The 13,182-nt window shown below is 52.1% G+C and overlaps 6 protein-coding genes across 6 annotated transcripts; 2 read left to right on the top strand and 4 right to left on the bottom strand.

The window, feature by feature from the left end:
* Positions 1-1,406: 1,406 nt before the first annotated feature.
* Positions 1,407-2,009, top strand: COL26b_004096 (uncharacterized protein; the record flags this gene model as incomplete). The annotated part of the gene is made up of 1 exon (XM_053176977.1): positions 1,407-2,009. One exon carries the CDS (start codon positions 1,407-1,409, stop codon positions 2,007-2,009), a length of 603 nt encoding a protein of 200 aa, XP_053039046.1.
* A 608-nt stretch (positions 2,010-2,617) lies between these two features.
* COL26b_004095 (uncharacterized protein) lies at positions 2,618-4,419 on the bottom strand (the record flags this gene model as incomplete). The annotated part of the gene is made up of 4 exons (XM_053176976.1): positions 2,618-2,847; positions 2,905-3,444; positions 3,500-4,266; positions 4,319-4,419. The coding sequence occupies 4 exons, from the start codon at positions 4,417-4,419 to the stop codon at positions 2,618-2,620; spliced, it is 1,638 nt and encodes a 545-aa protein (XP_053039045.1).
* A 1,177-nt stretch (positions 4,420-5,596) lies between these two features.
* COL26b_004094 (uncharacterized protein) lies at positions 5,597-6,856 on the top strand (the record flags this gene model as incomplete). Its single annotated transcript, XM_053176975.1, has 4 exons — positions 5,597-5,645; positions 5,699-5,883; positions 5,940-6,249; positions 6,300-6,856. 4 exons carry the CDS (start codon positions 5,597-5,599, stop codon positions 6,854-6,856), a joined length of 1,101 nt encoding a protein of 366 aa, XP_053039044.1.
* An 874-nt stretch (positions 6,857-7,730) lies between these two features.
* Positions 7,731-7,997, bottom strand: COL26b_004093 (uncharacterized protein; the record flags this gene model as incomplete). The annotated part of the gene is made up of 2 exons (XM_053176974.1): positions 7,731-7,736; positions 7,821-7,997. 2 exons carry the CDS (start codon positions 7,995-7,997, stop codon positions 7,731-7,733), a joined length of 183 nt encoding a protein of 60 aa, XP_053039043.1.
* A 786-nt stretch (positions 7,998-8,783) lies between these two features.
* On the bottom strand, positions 8,784-10,353 carry COL26b_004092 (uncharacterized protein; the record flags this gene model as incomplete). Its single annotated transcript, XM_053176973.1, has 2 exons — positions 8,784-10,006; positions 10,161-10,353. 2 exons carry the CDS (start codon positions 10,351-10,353, stop codon positions 8,784-8,786), a joined length of 1,416 nt encoding a protein of 471 aa, XP_053039042.1.
* Positions 10,354-11,580: 1,227 nt separating this feature from the next.
* On the bottom strand, positions 11,581-12,162 carry COL26b_004091 (uncharacterized protein; the record flags this gene model as incomplete). The annotated part of the gene is made up of 1 exon (XM_053176972.1): positions 11,581-12,162. The coding sequence occupies one exon, from the start codon at positions 12,160-12,162 to the stop codon at positions 11,581-11,583; it is 582 nt and encodes a 193-aa protein (XP_053039041.1).
* Positions 12,163-13,182: the final 1,020 nt, after the last annotated feature.

Here is a 13,182-nt window from a genome sequence, read left to right as displayed (position 1 = left end):
GGATCAACCCCACGGGGTGCTCGACGCCCCGGTTTGCTAGTCCACCGCCTTACCGGGATTGCTCTGGGATTGCTCTGGGGTAATTAATGACAAGGACTCAATGAGACTGGATGAGAACTACAAAAATGCCGCCGTCCCATTTCCTGCATCTCCATCATCGCACTATGTGTTGAAGCGAACTTACGCCGTTTTGAGCCGTTCTAACACTCCAAGACACATTCACGTTTTGACATTGTCGAGGGCTGATTTCACACAACTTTGTCTTCGAGATGTCGGAACGACGACCCGAGGCTGTCGAGCCCATCTCTGATGCCGCTTCCATCGTTGACAAAGGGAGCGATTTCGTCCACCAGGAGGTAGTTGGCGAACTCACTCCAGAAGATCAAGCATTCCTTGACAACTTTCCCGAAGACCGGAAGAAGAGAGTGATGCGAAAGGTCAATTCCTCTTCTCTTTAAGTGCTTTGAGGATTAATAATTGACCCCTTGTTGATAGCTTGACTGGCGTCTGGTTCCACTGCTCGGGTTACTCTATCTAATTTCGTTCCTTGACCGAGCCAACATCGGCAACGCCAAGATCGAAGGCCTGCCCGAGGACTTGAATCTCACAGGACAGCAGTACAATATCGCCCTTTGTGTTTTCTTCATAACATACATCTTGTTCGGTATGGCCACTAGTCAGCCCTCGTCACAGCTTATTTACCGCTGACACTTCATTTACTTCAAAAGAGGTACCTAGTAATATGCTCCTCCTGAAGTTCAAGCGCCCCTCAACCTACATGGGCATTTTGGTCACAGGATGGGGCACCATCATCACCCTGACCGGCCTCGTACAGGACTTTGAAGGTCTAGTCGCAGTCAGAGTCCTTCTTGGTGTGTTTGAGTAAGATAAACCTACGATTTCGGTCGATCTTGAATAGCACATACTGACAATGGACAATCAACAGATCCGGCTTTTTTCCCGGAGCGGTCTACACTATATCGAGATGGTACCTCCCACACGAGACCCAAACGCGAATCGCAATATTCTATAGTGCCAGCGCTCTAGCCGGCGCTTTCTCCGGCCTTCTTGCATTTGTCATCGTGCGGATGGATGGACTCGCTGGCATCGCGGGCTGGCGGTGGATTTTCATCATAGAAGGGATCGCTTCCGTCGTCGCTGGCGTTGCGACCTTCTTCTTACTTATCGACACACCTGCCCTCTCAACAAGGTGGCTGGACGCTGACGAGAGAAAGTACCTTGAACTGCGTCAGTATGCAGTTCAGGGCAATAGCATACGTGTGAGAGAGGCTGAGAAGACACGCAAATGGGAAATCCTCCGCTCCGTTCTGCTCGACTGGCAACTTTACCTTCAGGCCCTGGTTTACTGGTCCAACACGGTACCGAATTTTGGGATGAAATTTACAATGCCCCAGATTATCAAGAACATGGGGTACACCAGTAGCAACGCCCAACTCCTAACCATTCCTCCGTACATCGTTGGAGCCATCTCCGCCTACGTTTCCTCGTCGCTTTCCGACAGGTTCAAGTGGAGGATGCCTTTCATTGTCTTTGCCCAAGTCTTGGTTCTGATATCGTTTGCCATATTGTTCTCTAAAGCGGAAAACATCCAAGAGAACATCCCGGCTTGCTACTTTGCGATCTTCCTGGCCAGTATTGGCTTCTACCCAATCAACCCTGGCGGCAATGCTTGGACCGTCAACAATCTAGCAGGACCTACGAAACGCGCTCAGGGAATTGCCTATGTGATCTGTCTAGGGAGTATCGGTGGGATTGTGGGCAGTTTCATCTATCGCGAGGACGAGAGCCCGAAATACCCAACGGGGTTTGGTTCGTCATTTGCATTCGCTGGACTCGGTGTCGTCGCTTGCTTTGTGTTGGAGTTCCTATTCTGGAACATCAACCGCAAAAGAGACAAGTTTACTGAGGAGGAAGTCAGGGCCAAGTATTCGGATGATGAGCTCCAAATGATGGGAGATAGGTCGCCTCTTTTTAGGTACACCTTGTGAGGAAAGCACTTTTGGACATCATTTTGACCAGGGCCCACTAGCCCCAGCAACGAAATATCCTGGCCGTCTTGCTATCCGGCCCGGCAATTCCAGCTCGCCAGACGTACGACTACCTCCATGGAGTGATCATGTACCCCTACCAGTCAGTTTCTTTGAGGAGGAATATAGATTCAGATTCCAGAAATGTTCCACTATACTTCTTGTTATTGTCGTTACTGCTATGGTCGTTGATGTCGTCGTCAACGGCCTCTGCTATAATCACTGACCGTCCAGATGGCCGGAGATACACGTGTGCAATGGAAAATCCCTTGTAAGGTGCAGACTCGACATGGGACATCCTGCGAGACGAAACTCAATTCAAAAATACGTAGTGTCCTCTCGAGGCTCTTCACGATGACAGCCTCGCTACTCTAAATGGTACAATGGCTCGAGCATAGCATCCTTCTGAAAGAACAGATATCTCTTCACCACCCAAGGAAGCCATGTGCGGACCTGATATGCTGCATGGCGACGGGTAGGAACCCCAAATATGTAGTCAAGCTCTTCCAAGGTGCGTTGTCTGTAGATAGATATCAGCATATAGTTTGCGAAGAAAGATGGACGGTCACTTACTTGGTTTCTGGGATGATGAAGAAGATGACGAAGAACGCAAGCAGATTTAGACCAGCATAGAAGCAAAATGCACCGGTTGGTCCGATCTTGTGAAGAAGTTCGGGAAACGACAGCGTGAGGGCACTTCCGACGGCGTTATTCACACAGATGGTGAAAGCCGAGCCAATTTCGCGATGAGACAGCGGGAAAGCCTCGGAGAAGTAAATTGATGGTAGTGGGCCAATTCCTGGTAATGGTAAGCAAATCATGATATGGATCCGAGTCAGAAATATCGGGCACTTACCAGGTCCGTACATCGCCGTGAAAAGGTAAATGAAGAAGGCGATCAGTGGCACCCTCGCACTTGACCCTGTGTTCAGCAAGAAGCTCAGCCCAGCTGCTAGGAGGCAAAAGGCCATTGACGGGAACGTGGCCAGCAAGAGGTTCCTTCTCCCAAAAGTGTCCATCATGTATACAGCCGGGAATGCAAAGAGGAACATGATGAGACCAAAGCCCATGGAAGCCAGAAGGCAGTCTTTATCTGAGTAGCCTGCTTGCTGAAAGATCGTAGAGCTGTAGAACGCCATGATGTTGATGCCTGAGAACTGCTGAGAGATGACGATCCAAGATGAGGCGACAGTTGCTCGACGCAAGCGGGGCACAGTCAGGAGTTCCTTCATACGGCGGAGGAGTGTCTGTCCGCCAAAGGCATTGTTCTCCTCGATGACTTGCCGATGTGCGTAGTACAGGTCACGGGCAGCCATCATCTCAGTATTTCGGATTCGGCAAAATGACTTGAATGACTCCTGGTATCGACCCTTTTTCATGAGCCAGCGTGGAGATTCTGGGTGACTGTTAGTCCATAGACTCTTGGAATTTGATGACAGTCGGTCACTTACCTGGACACATCCAGACGAAGATAAGAACAGGAATGGCGGGAGCAAAAGCAGCAGCTAGCTGGAACCGCCATGCAAGATCTCCAATGCGGTACCAGATCAGGTTGGAGCAGAAGCCAACAAAGATACCAAAGGCAACCCACAACTGGAAGCTCGTAACGATGCCTCCACGAATTGCAGCAGGGGCAACTTCGGCTGAGTAAATCGGGATGGTTGAGATCTTGATGCCCATGCCAAGGCCCATGAAGAGCCGACAAATCATCAAACCCCACCAGTTCTGCGTAAAGGCCTGAGCGAGTACTGGGAACACGCAGAAGAGGCCAGTGAGGAAGATGGTTCCCCGTCGACCAAGGTAGTTGTTGATTGGGTCTGCTGCCCAAGCACTCAGCAGACCAAACAAGGTCGGACCGGCGTTGATGACTCCAACAAGCGCTTGGTTGTTCTCGATGCCGAACTCCTGAGGGAATGAGAGGTTGGCGCCATTGGCACCTGTGTTGTCCCATCCCTGGATTGCGGAGCCGAGAGAGCACAGAGCGATGCTGTAGTAAAGGTCCTTGGGAAGATGCCACTTATGCGTGACCTCGCGGTGAAGGACATGCTTATCGTCTTCGGTGAGGTCGTCGATACTCTCATAATTCTCAGGGTTTTGCGCAGCGAGCGCCCCACGGTAGAAGACGTTCTCTTTCTCTTCGAAGCCAAACTCACGACAAAAGCCAGTGACTTGAACTCGGAGATCTGAACTAGAGATGCCGATCAGAGGATTGCGGATCCTATGGCTGGAGGTTAGCTTCATGTCAGCGTCTCAAATGGTCGACCTCTCACTTTGCGTTGATATTCCGTGAATAGTCGGCACCACTGTGCTCGACATGGCTCACATCGAGCTTGGACTTCACATCGCCCTCGACGTCAGAAACACGAGACATGATGATACTCTTGGTGTTGAACAAAGCGCAGAGGAATCATTGAAGAGAGCTGTCAATAATGCTAAGTTTTCTACGTCGTGAAGTTAAAAGTCCACGGAGGCTCTTATATAACCCACTCCAACTCTTCCGAAAGCATCCTTGCCCACTTGTCGTCCCCTCCCCCATGGGGTAAACTGGATCCAGCTCGCTCCCGAGTGTTCGTCACCAACGTCAGACCAACAAGCATCAATCGGCTGTTGAACGGGTGTTGCGAATCCTTCGGCCCCTTGCCCCGTGACCAAAATCTGCTGTCGCAAATGGCCTGCGCAGGGCCGAACGACAGCGATGTTTGTTCGAAACCTGGGGATCCTGCGGGGTTGCGCTGTGTGTGTCCATGAACTGGACGGGTTGGAGGTCTTGGAGACGAGACTAGGACGCACTAGTAGACTGCCCTGCACAGGCGCTAGCTTCTTGTCCTGTGCAGGGCATCATGGATGAGTGCCGGTTGCAAACTTTGTCGTCTGACTTCTTGGACCTGCCCAGTAGCTCTGAGCCGGCAATCGTTCACCGAGGTGGGGTAAGATGTCACGGCCAGCATCATAGCTCCCTGAGCTGTTTTCCGGGTTTGTCAATTGCATCTGCCCAACACTACCTACACAACTGCCCCTAAATGCATTCATGAAATTCTGCGAGGCTATTGGGATCTACCTCAAGAGGAAAGCCGTCACGCAAGCTGTCACACCACTGGTCAGTGTTTGGGGGCAGGAAATAACATGGTGGTATTCCGGGACATTTACCCCAGAGTATCCTCTTTGACCCCCACCGGCCTCCAATGTGTGATCAGACGATGACCGGGGTGCACCCTAGAAGGTGCGGGGTCCCAAATGCCCTGCGTGTGTGCTCCCGCTGCCCTGTGTGTGGCATCCTGAGGGGGCTCTGGGGATGTCTCATCATTGGCCAAGTGATTCTCGGAATGGACTCGTTGAGACGCCCGATGACGAAGAAAACAGACACACGCAGGGCGTCGTGTGTTCGTCCTGTACAGGTCCAAAAATCAGACGGGCCGGTGGGGTGAGGCATGATATTAAAGGAGCTATCTTGTACGTATTCTAGCAATGCAGATGGACAAGCTCGAACAATTCGATACCGAAACAATACCTCCACTTACAACGAAATCTCAATTGCGAAATTTTACACGATGGGAAGCAAAGGCGCCATGACCTGGCTCGACAAGCTCGAGGAGCAGCGTGCGTCACACAGCAATGTCCTCATGCCAACACTCACGTGCTAACGTGAATAGTCAACGTTGACGTCGATTGGATGGACCCTGAGTACATCAAGAGCATGCCCATCGTCCCTCACGACCAGACCAGCAACCAATTGTGGGTGGACATCCAGCTCGGTGATGCTTCGAACAGGGACATGTTCCTCGAGACTGCGAAAGAGCTGAAGAATGAGGGTTGGCTTGCGATCTATACGCGCATGGTATGTCGACCACAATGCAATCAGTTGCAGACTACAGGGCTGATGTAGAACCACAGGCCGTCCTCATGTGCAAGAAAAACATCAACTCCATTCGCGGCCGTGTCTTGCTGCAGACCCTTCCCTCAAACGCGTTTAAGACACAGGAGACCCTTGACCACGCCCGCCTCTACGACCGAGAGTTCGCCCGCGCAGGCATCGGACGCGATAGATATTGCATCAAGATCCCCTCCACCGGCCCTGCCCTCAACGCTGCCAAGATCCTGTCTTCTGAGGGAATCCCGACGCTGGGCACAGCCCTCTTCAGTCTCCCCCAGGCCATCGCCTGCAGCCAGGCCGGCATGCTGTACATCAGCCCGTACTATAATGGTAAGTTTGCGCATGAGATGCACGTGGAGTGGCGCTGACTTGAGAACCAGAGGTGAGAGCTCATGACGAGCCAGACACTCTCTGGCCCAACGTCGAGGATCCAGCGACGCAGCACCCCATGTCCGCCCGCATTGTCCAGATCATCGAGACATACAAGCGTCTGTACAAGGAAACCGGCAAGGAACAGCCTTTGGTAAAGAACGCCAGCTTCATCTCCGCGAAGGAAGCCATGGCAGCAGGCGAAATGGGCTGCCATTCCGCCACCATCTCACACACCGTTCTCGACCAGCTGGCCAAGCTTGAGTACGATGGTACCAAGCAGCCCGGCGAGGGTACGCCCAAGCCGGTGCACGTGTACAAGAACGCCGGGCCTTGCCCTGAGCGTCTCAAGAAGCTTGCCAATGTCGACCCCTTGGCGGCTGCTGAATGGGACGGCAAGCTCGCAAGCACCGACATTGACTACCTGGCCAATGGAGGTGCTGAACTGACGAAGGCTATTGAAACTGACCCCATCTCCACGACCCGCCTTGCAGACGCCCTAAAGCTCTTCATTGGTGGCGAGGAGAGAAGCAAGGCCAAAGTTGAGGAGGTCCTGAAGCAGATCTAAACTGCGATAGCGTCAAGCACAGTAGCATGAGCATATGATAGACCCTGAATAGATCATCCTGGCCAAGAAGCCCATTGTTGTTGCTGCTGCTGTTGCTGCTGCTGTTTCTGCTGAAAATGCAGGTCTTGATTCGCGACCGATGGCCCGAGAAAGGCAGGCGAAATAGGTACCTGTGAAGGATCCATACCGTCGAACGTGGGCGTCCCAGTCGATGAGAAGTCCATGAGCATACCATTTTGATACATTCCTTGCCGATCATGATCGATTCCTCTGAGAAGCTGGTAATCATTGATGTTCGTATTTGAAACAGGCATGGATTCTGACGGGGCGTTGGATGACATTGCTGTGCCCTGGTCCGGCATAGCTAAGCTTTCCATAACTGTTCCTGAAAAGATACGAACCGACGGTGACTCGGTTTCTTCTGGCCAGGATGTATCAAGCAATAGATTGTTCAATTCTGATACCGCGCGAGCATCTTGTGTGGGCTCCGAAGGTAGAACTCGAGGGACCTGAGCGGCTTCGTCTGTCTGGTTGTTTGTCGATGACCCAGCTTGCGAGTGTTCGTCGGTAGGCCCGCCAGACTGCTCAGAGCTCTTCCTGGTCGGTCGGCCCAATTGCAAGGCGACGCGCCGTCGCAACTCTCTCTCTGTCTCGGCAAATGCGTCCATATTGACGTTGAGTGGCCTTGGCTGCCGCATCAGGGCGCCATTGTTTCTCCTCCAATTATTCACCTCGTCAAGGAGCTCCTCACGCTCTTGTAATAGAGAGTTAATACACTGGAGCGCATCGTTGCATCTACTCTCTAAAAGCTTATGCCGAGCAATGCTTTCGTCGATGACCACATGCTTCGAGAGGCGCTGGGGATCGGTGTCTGCTAGAGCTGGTAGATTGGCAGCGAGCTCCTGTCATCGATTGGCGTTAGCAATTCTGGTCTGGATGGATATTATCCGTCAGAACAACATACAATCAATCGCTCTTTGAAGGCTTCGCGACGGCCCTTCTCGAAGATCCGATGCGCAGCTCGGTCGTCGGCGGTAAAGTTTCGAACGCGTTTCTTGGGCGCCTTTTTGCTCGGAATCGTCTCCGGCGGCGCGGTCGCAGTCGGACCAGGCGTAACTGTGTCTTGCGCGGTCGTGTTCATGGGGGTCAATCACCGTCCGCGGCGGTTCTTGATGAAGCGGTCTTCCATTCAGCAGAGTCGGGGATGTTTGTGGTGCGAAGGACGCAGGTTAGAGCTCGGGAGGAAGCTCTGATGTATCTGTTGGATCGGGTCGAAACACACAACGAGAGGGGTCCTCGTGGTTTGTTGTTCAGGTGAGGAGTAAGGCCGTCGTCCGATCGATGACCGAGGAAATGAAAGCGTCCCTGTGCCGCAGCATTGCCTGCAGCTCTTCTCAGGGATCATGGCAGTGACGAGCCCCTTGTAAGACGAGCTGCTGAGACCCCGCACGCATCGAAGCTGAGCTCCTCCAATGCCTAATTGAGTATGCCGCCGGCCGAAGCTTGGCGCCTAGCTTCACCGACCTTGTCCGTGTCTGGGGCTCAATCCACATTCCACAACCCGCGAGGGCTTGATGAACAAAGAAACAGTCATTCATCGAGCGTGAACCCGTTTTTCCTGCACATCGGACGCCGACCGAGCACGAAACCGGGCCTCGGAGGACCCTTCGGCGTCGGCACGGCCCCGCTCGGCTCAAACACCGCGCGGATCGTCATTGGGCGGTCCGGCTGAACTTGGAACGCGCAATACATGTATCGTTGAAGTCAGATGGCAGGCTATTCAAATCCATTGGGTTTTCTATTGACTTCTCGGGTATTCTCAGTCTGATATACGGGGCACCAGCTGAAACAGCCCTATTCAACTTTCATCACCCGCTTGGCTGCAACAGTACGAGATTGCGAGCCACGGGCAGCAACTATTCGTGGCTTACTCGCGGCCAAGAATTCTCGATATGTTGTCCGCGGCAACTTCGCCCGTCTCATATGCTCCATGAACACAGCCCGTTCCGGTACGGGAACAGTGCTCACCGGCAAACTGTAGCCGCAAGTCCTTCTCAGCCTCCAATGCATCCCATAAAATTCGCGGGTCGTCTCCAACCTTCGCACTGGAGTATGTGCCGTTGCCGGCAAATTCGTCCTTAGTCCAGGAAGTGACCTTTGCATCCACCATCTTCGGAAGCGATTTATAGGGCTCGCTTCTGAATAGCTCTAGCAAGGGCTCAAAGTAGGCAAATAGCTCATCCGGATTGCCGCTCATGGATTCAATTTCGTAAACAACGGGAGGAGATAGCAGGATGCAAAGTTTCTTTGCACCGGTCATGACCCACAGGTTGGTGGCCGTGAAAGAGTAGGAAAGAACCGGGTATTTGTTCTTCTCGCTGTCCTCGTCCAAAGTAGCCGGTGTTGGGAAATACACCAAGTTGTCGTTTTGTTTGGACCAGAAGACGTCTGTGAACTCGAAGAACACCTTGCCGAGTGTGCCGTAGCTGGTCCTGGACATGCCCATGGCGATACTCTTCGGAATGGAAGGCTCAAACATGATCTTGTTCTGGTGCAAGACACCAAGTGGGACGGTCACAACAATAGCGTCGCCGTCGAAAACGACGGGTTTCCCATCAGGACCATGGGCATGAACTGAAACTGGTGAAGCGCCCTGCGACCGACTCCACTCGATATTCTGGACAACATGGCGCAGCTTCAGAACGCCCGGCAGATCACGGACTGGCTGAGCAACGTGGTGCACCACGCGATCGTAGCCACCCTTGACGTACAAGTCACGTTGAGGAGGCAACATGTCATTCAAGAATCGGGATGAGATCTCACCAAGAGCCAGACCGAGGGTTGACTCGACAATGCGCAGCGCTTCCGGCGCCCAGATCCGCTCGTCATCGGTGATAAGCTCATGCTGTCCGACGAACTTGCGAATGTGTTCCTCGGCCGAATAGTCCGGTCCGTCGGGGTTCTTCTGGATCCAATAGTGGAGATAGTCCAGAAACTCGTCGGCGACGTTCTTAGCCTTGAAGTTGGGCCCGGCAGATCCGAACTCGGTGAAGTAGAGCGGGTTGCCGTCGTCGTAGTAGTAGTCGATCTTGAGCTTGGAGATGAGCTTGACAAGGGGGTTGTAAGAGGTGCCGTGCATCCAGGCGGCTCCTGTGCGGTGTTAGTTTGTCAACTCGAGAAAGAAGGTACGCCGAGGCGGGCTGGATCTTCACCCCATACAAGTCCCTACACAAGCGGGGAACACCCGTCCTATCAAGATCAATGTACAGCAAGTTACCTTCCATCCATACTCTCTACAACCCACCCATATCAATGTTGTCGGCATCTTCATGATCGGTTAGAATGCGTCCACCAATACGATCTCGGGCTTCTAGTACGACGACAACGAACCCTTTGGCAAGAAGATTTGAGGCTGCACAAAGTCCAGAAATACCGGCGCCTACGACAACTACCTTCTTTCTGGCATTGCAACTGTGAGTGACACTGACGTTGTCCATTTTGAAGGTTGTTTTGAGTGGCAATTTTGTCGATTTGATGTTGAGTTTGGACGACGAAAATTTCAGAAAGCCTTGAAATTCAAACACCTAATATACTTTATCAAGAACCCTTCCATGTCTGAGGTCGGGTTGCGCAACGACACAATAGAAACACTTGATCAAGTTTGCTTCTGAGCGGGCCCGCTATTCTCGGGGCCGAGATTCGTCACGAATGACTCACATGGGTCCGCAGTGGTCGATTTACATGCCTGTTACGGCACCTCTTTGCCGGTTACTCACCAAAATAGTTTCGCCCAATGCTTCACGGGGCAAACTATGTGTCATGGACCACAGAAGATGTATTTCATGACCACGTTTGTTCGTTGGTAGACCAATTGGCAAAGCGCAATCCCACTTGGTGTATTACGAAAGGCGTAAGTGGCGTAAGAGGCGCGAAGAGCGTGAACGAGAGGAACTCAATGGGAAATTCAAGACAACGCGATGAATGTATCGAAGTGACATCCTGCGCACAGATCGAACCTTCAGAAAGCCATTGGATAAAATTATCTTAAACCCACACACTTCAATCGAGTATCAAGCCATGGCTGTCGGGCTTGTCTATCGAACGGTCCAAACAATTGTTCGCTCGTTTGTAGCCAGCAGTTGAACAGCATATGAGGCCGTCCGTTTCTCTGGCGCTAGAGCGACTACTGACTTTTCCCGTGAGCTCAGATATTCCCCCTATTACTATCATTGTTACCATCGGAGTCGTCATCGCTTCTGTTGTTGTTCTTGTTATCGTTGTAATTATTGTCAGTGTTGTTGTTACCATTGCTGTCGCCATCGTCGTCTCTTGTATAATGTATTCTTAGGACTTCTGCTGTCGCCCTCAAGCGAGCTAGGTGAGCAGCCAGGGAGATCAGGCGGTCTCTTGCAAACGTAAAAATTTCTATTGGTTGCTGAGTGAATGTTATCGAGCGCAACGTCTCTATTATGCCCATTTTCCTTCGTAAATTGGGGAACGCGAGTCATAGTGGAATCCCCCCCTGTAGTAAAATGGGATGCAGACCTTCGAATAGCAAACCAAGGGACTTAGTGAGAAACTCCATCGAGACGTGTGAGTTACGGGTTATTGTACAACAGCGACAATTTGGACCACAAAAGGCCAGGCATAGACTCAACTCTCATCTGACCTGCTCAGGCGCTTCTATTCCAAGACGCTCCCACTACAACAAGATATGGAACCATCTACAACTTGTTAATCCACTCCTCGGAGCTAGTCACATTCCCAGTCCAAGAAAAGACCTTCGTCGTCAGAACGCGATGCACCTCCTCGTCTCGATCCATGCATAAGTCTTCCAAAACCGTAACATCGTAATCCCGATCAAATGCCTCGCGAACCGTCGACAGAACGACTCCACTGGTCGCAACTCCCGCAATAGCCAGATTCTTCACCCCCATACTCCTCAGCACAACCTCCAAATCGCTGTTGTAAAACGCCGAAATACGCGGTCGGTTGATGACAATCTCACCATCCCTCGGTGCGGCTTCCGCAACAAAATTCTGCCCCTCCTTCTGTTGGCCTTCAATGTGCACGAAGTCGTCTGTGGAGGAGATCCGGGCCCAGAACGGGTTGGTGCGGGGGACCTCGGGGTATCCGGGGCGGAAGTGGATCGTGACGTGGATCACCGGTATGTTCTTCTCGCGGGCCGCCGCAATGCCGCGGGATACGCGGGCCAGGTACTCCTCTCTGCCGGCCTCCGGCAGTCTGTTGACAATATTGTGGATCAGGTCCATCACGAGGAGGGCCGTGCTGTTTGATGAAGCCATGGCGGTGGATATTGAGGGTGAAATAGAGTTTGCCTGTCGGATAGTGTGGGATATTGCTTTTTGCCGGTAATGAATCGCGCCTTTGTGAATTTGGATTTTGAGATGCTTCAAAATATCTCAAAAGTCTCATGGTTGCTGCCAAGACGTCAAAGTTTTATACATGATGATGCCGGAGTTTATTATTAGATTAAATCCGCATGCCTCTAAAGTCCGTCATCGCCGTCGGTGGGTTAGATCTTACGTTTGGGCTCCGACTTCACAACTGCAAGTGGTCAGTGCGTTGGACCCTCGATGAGTGAATCTCATTTTCCCCTTTCCAACTCATCGTTCGGGCCACGAAATGTGCGACACCGAGTGGGATGGACGATCGTATATAAAAGTAATCACCCCGAACTCTGGGGCCCAGCGTTGCAGGCATGCCTAATCCTGGAACGGCGCTACGGCGATTCTTGAAGTCTCCTGTCATCGGGACGACCGGGAGTCAGTGCTTAAGTAACTCAGGGCCATCCATAACAAACCTCTTATCACAGAAAAACACCATTGCAAGAGTCAAGACCTTGGCAGCTGAAGTCGTGATGCCCGCAGTGAAACAATCACTTCGGCGGAATGCATGTCCCACAGCAACAGACCGATCTAGTACGACAGCCACCAACGTACCACAAGCACGCGTCCATTCCAGTGCAAACACAACGCCCTCGCCAGCATCACACACACAACGCCATCAAACGAACGACCCCCATTTCCGACAACCCGGAGCCTCAATGCCCATTCCCTGTCGACCCAGTCTAGGCACCAATTTAGACCACTATATCTGAGTTGCCCTGTCTGCCAAGGTCACCCCCCGTAGACAAAAGATCCCCAAAAGATCCGGAATGTGCTCCACCGAGAGTAACCTTACCACACATGGCCAAACGGAACAAATACTGCGAAGTCGCCTGTTGAGGCTGACGGAACGTCCTCGACTCCTTCACCACGTTCGTTTCCACACGCTCATTTCCACACTCACTTTCCGTCGTCTTC

The sequence above is a fragment of the Colletotrichum chrysophilum genome (genome assembly GCF_026319265.1).
Source record: "Colletotrichum chrysophilum strain AFK26 chromosome Unknown scaffold_24, whole genome shotgun sequence".
Taxonomy (NCBI): domain Eukaryota; kingdom Fungi; phylum Ascomycota; class Sordariomycetes; order Glomerellales; family Glomerellaceae; genus Colletotrichum; species Colletotrichum chrysophilum.
The sequence above is the reverse complement of the archived record's forward strand: the minus strand, read 5'-3'. Positions and strand labels throughout refer to the sequence as shown.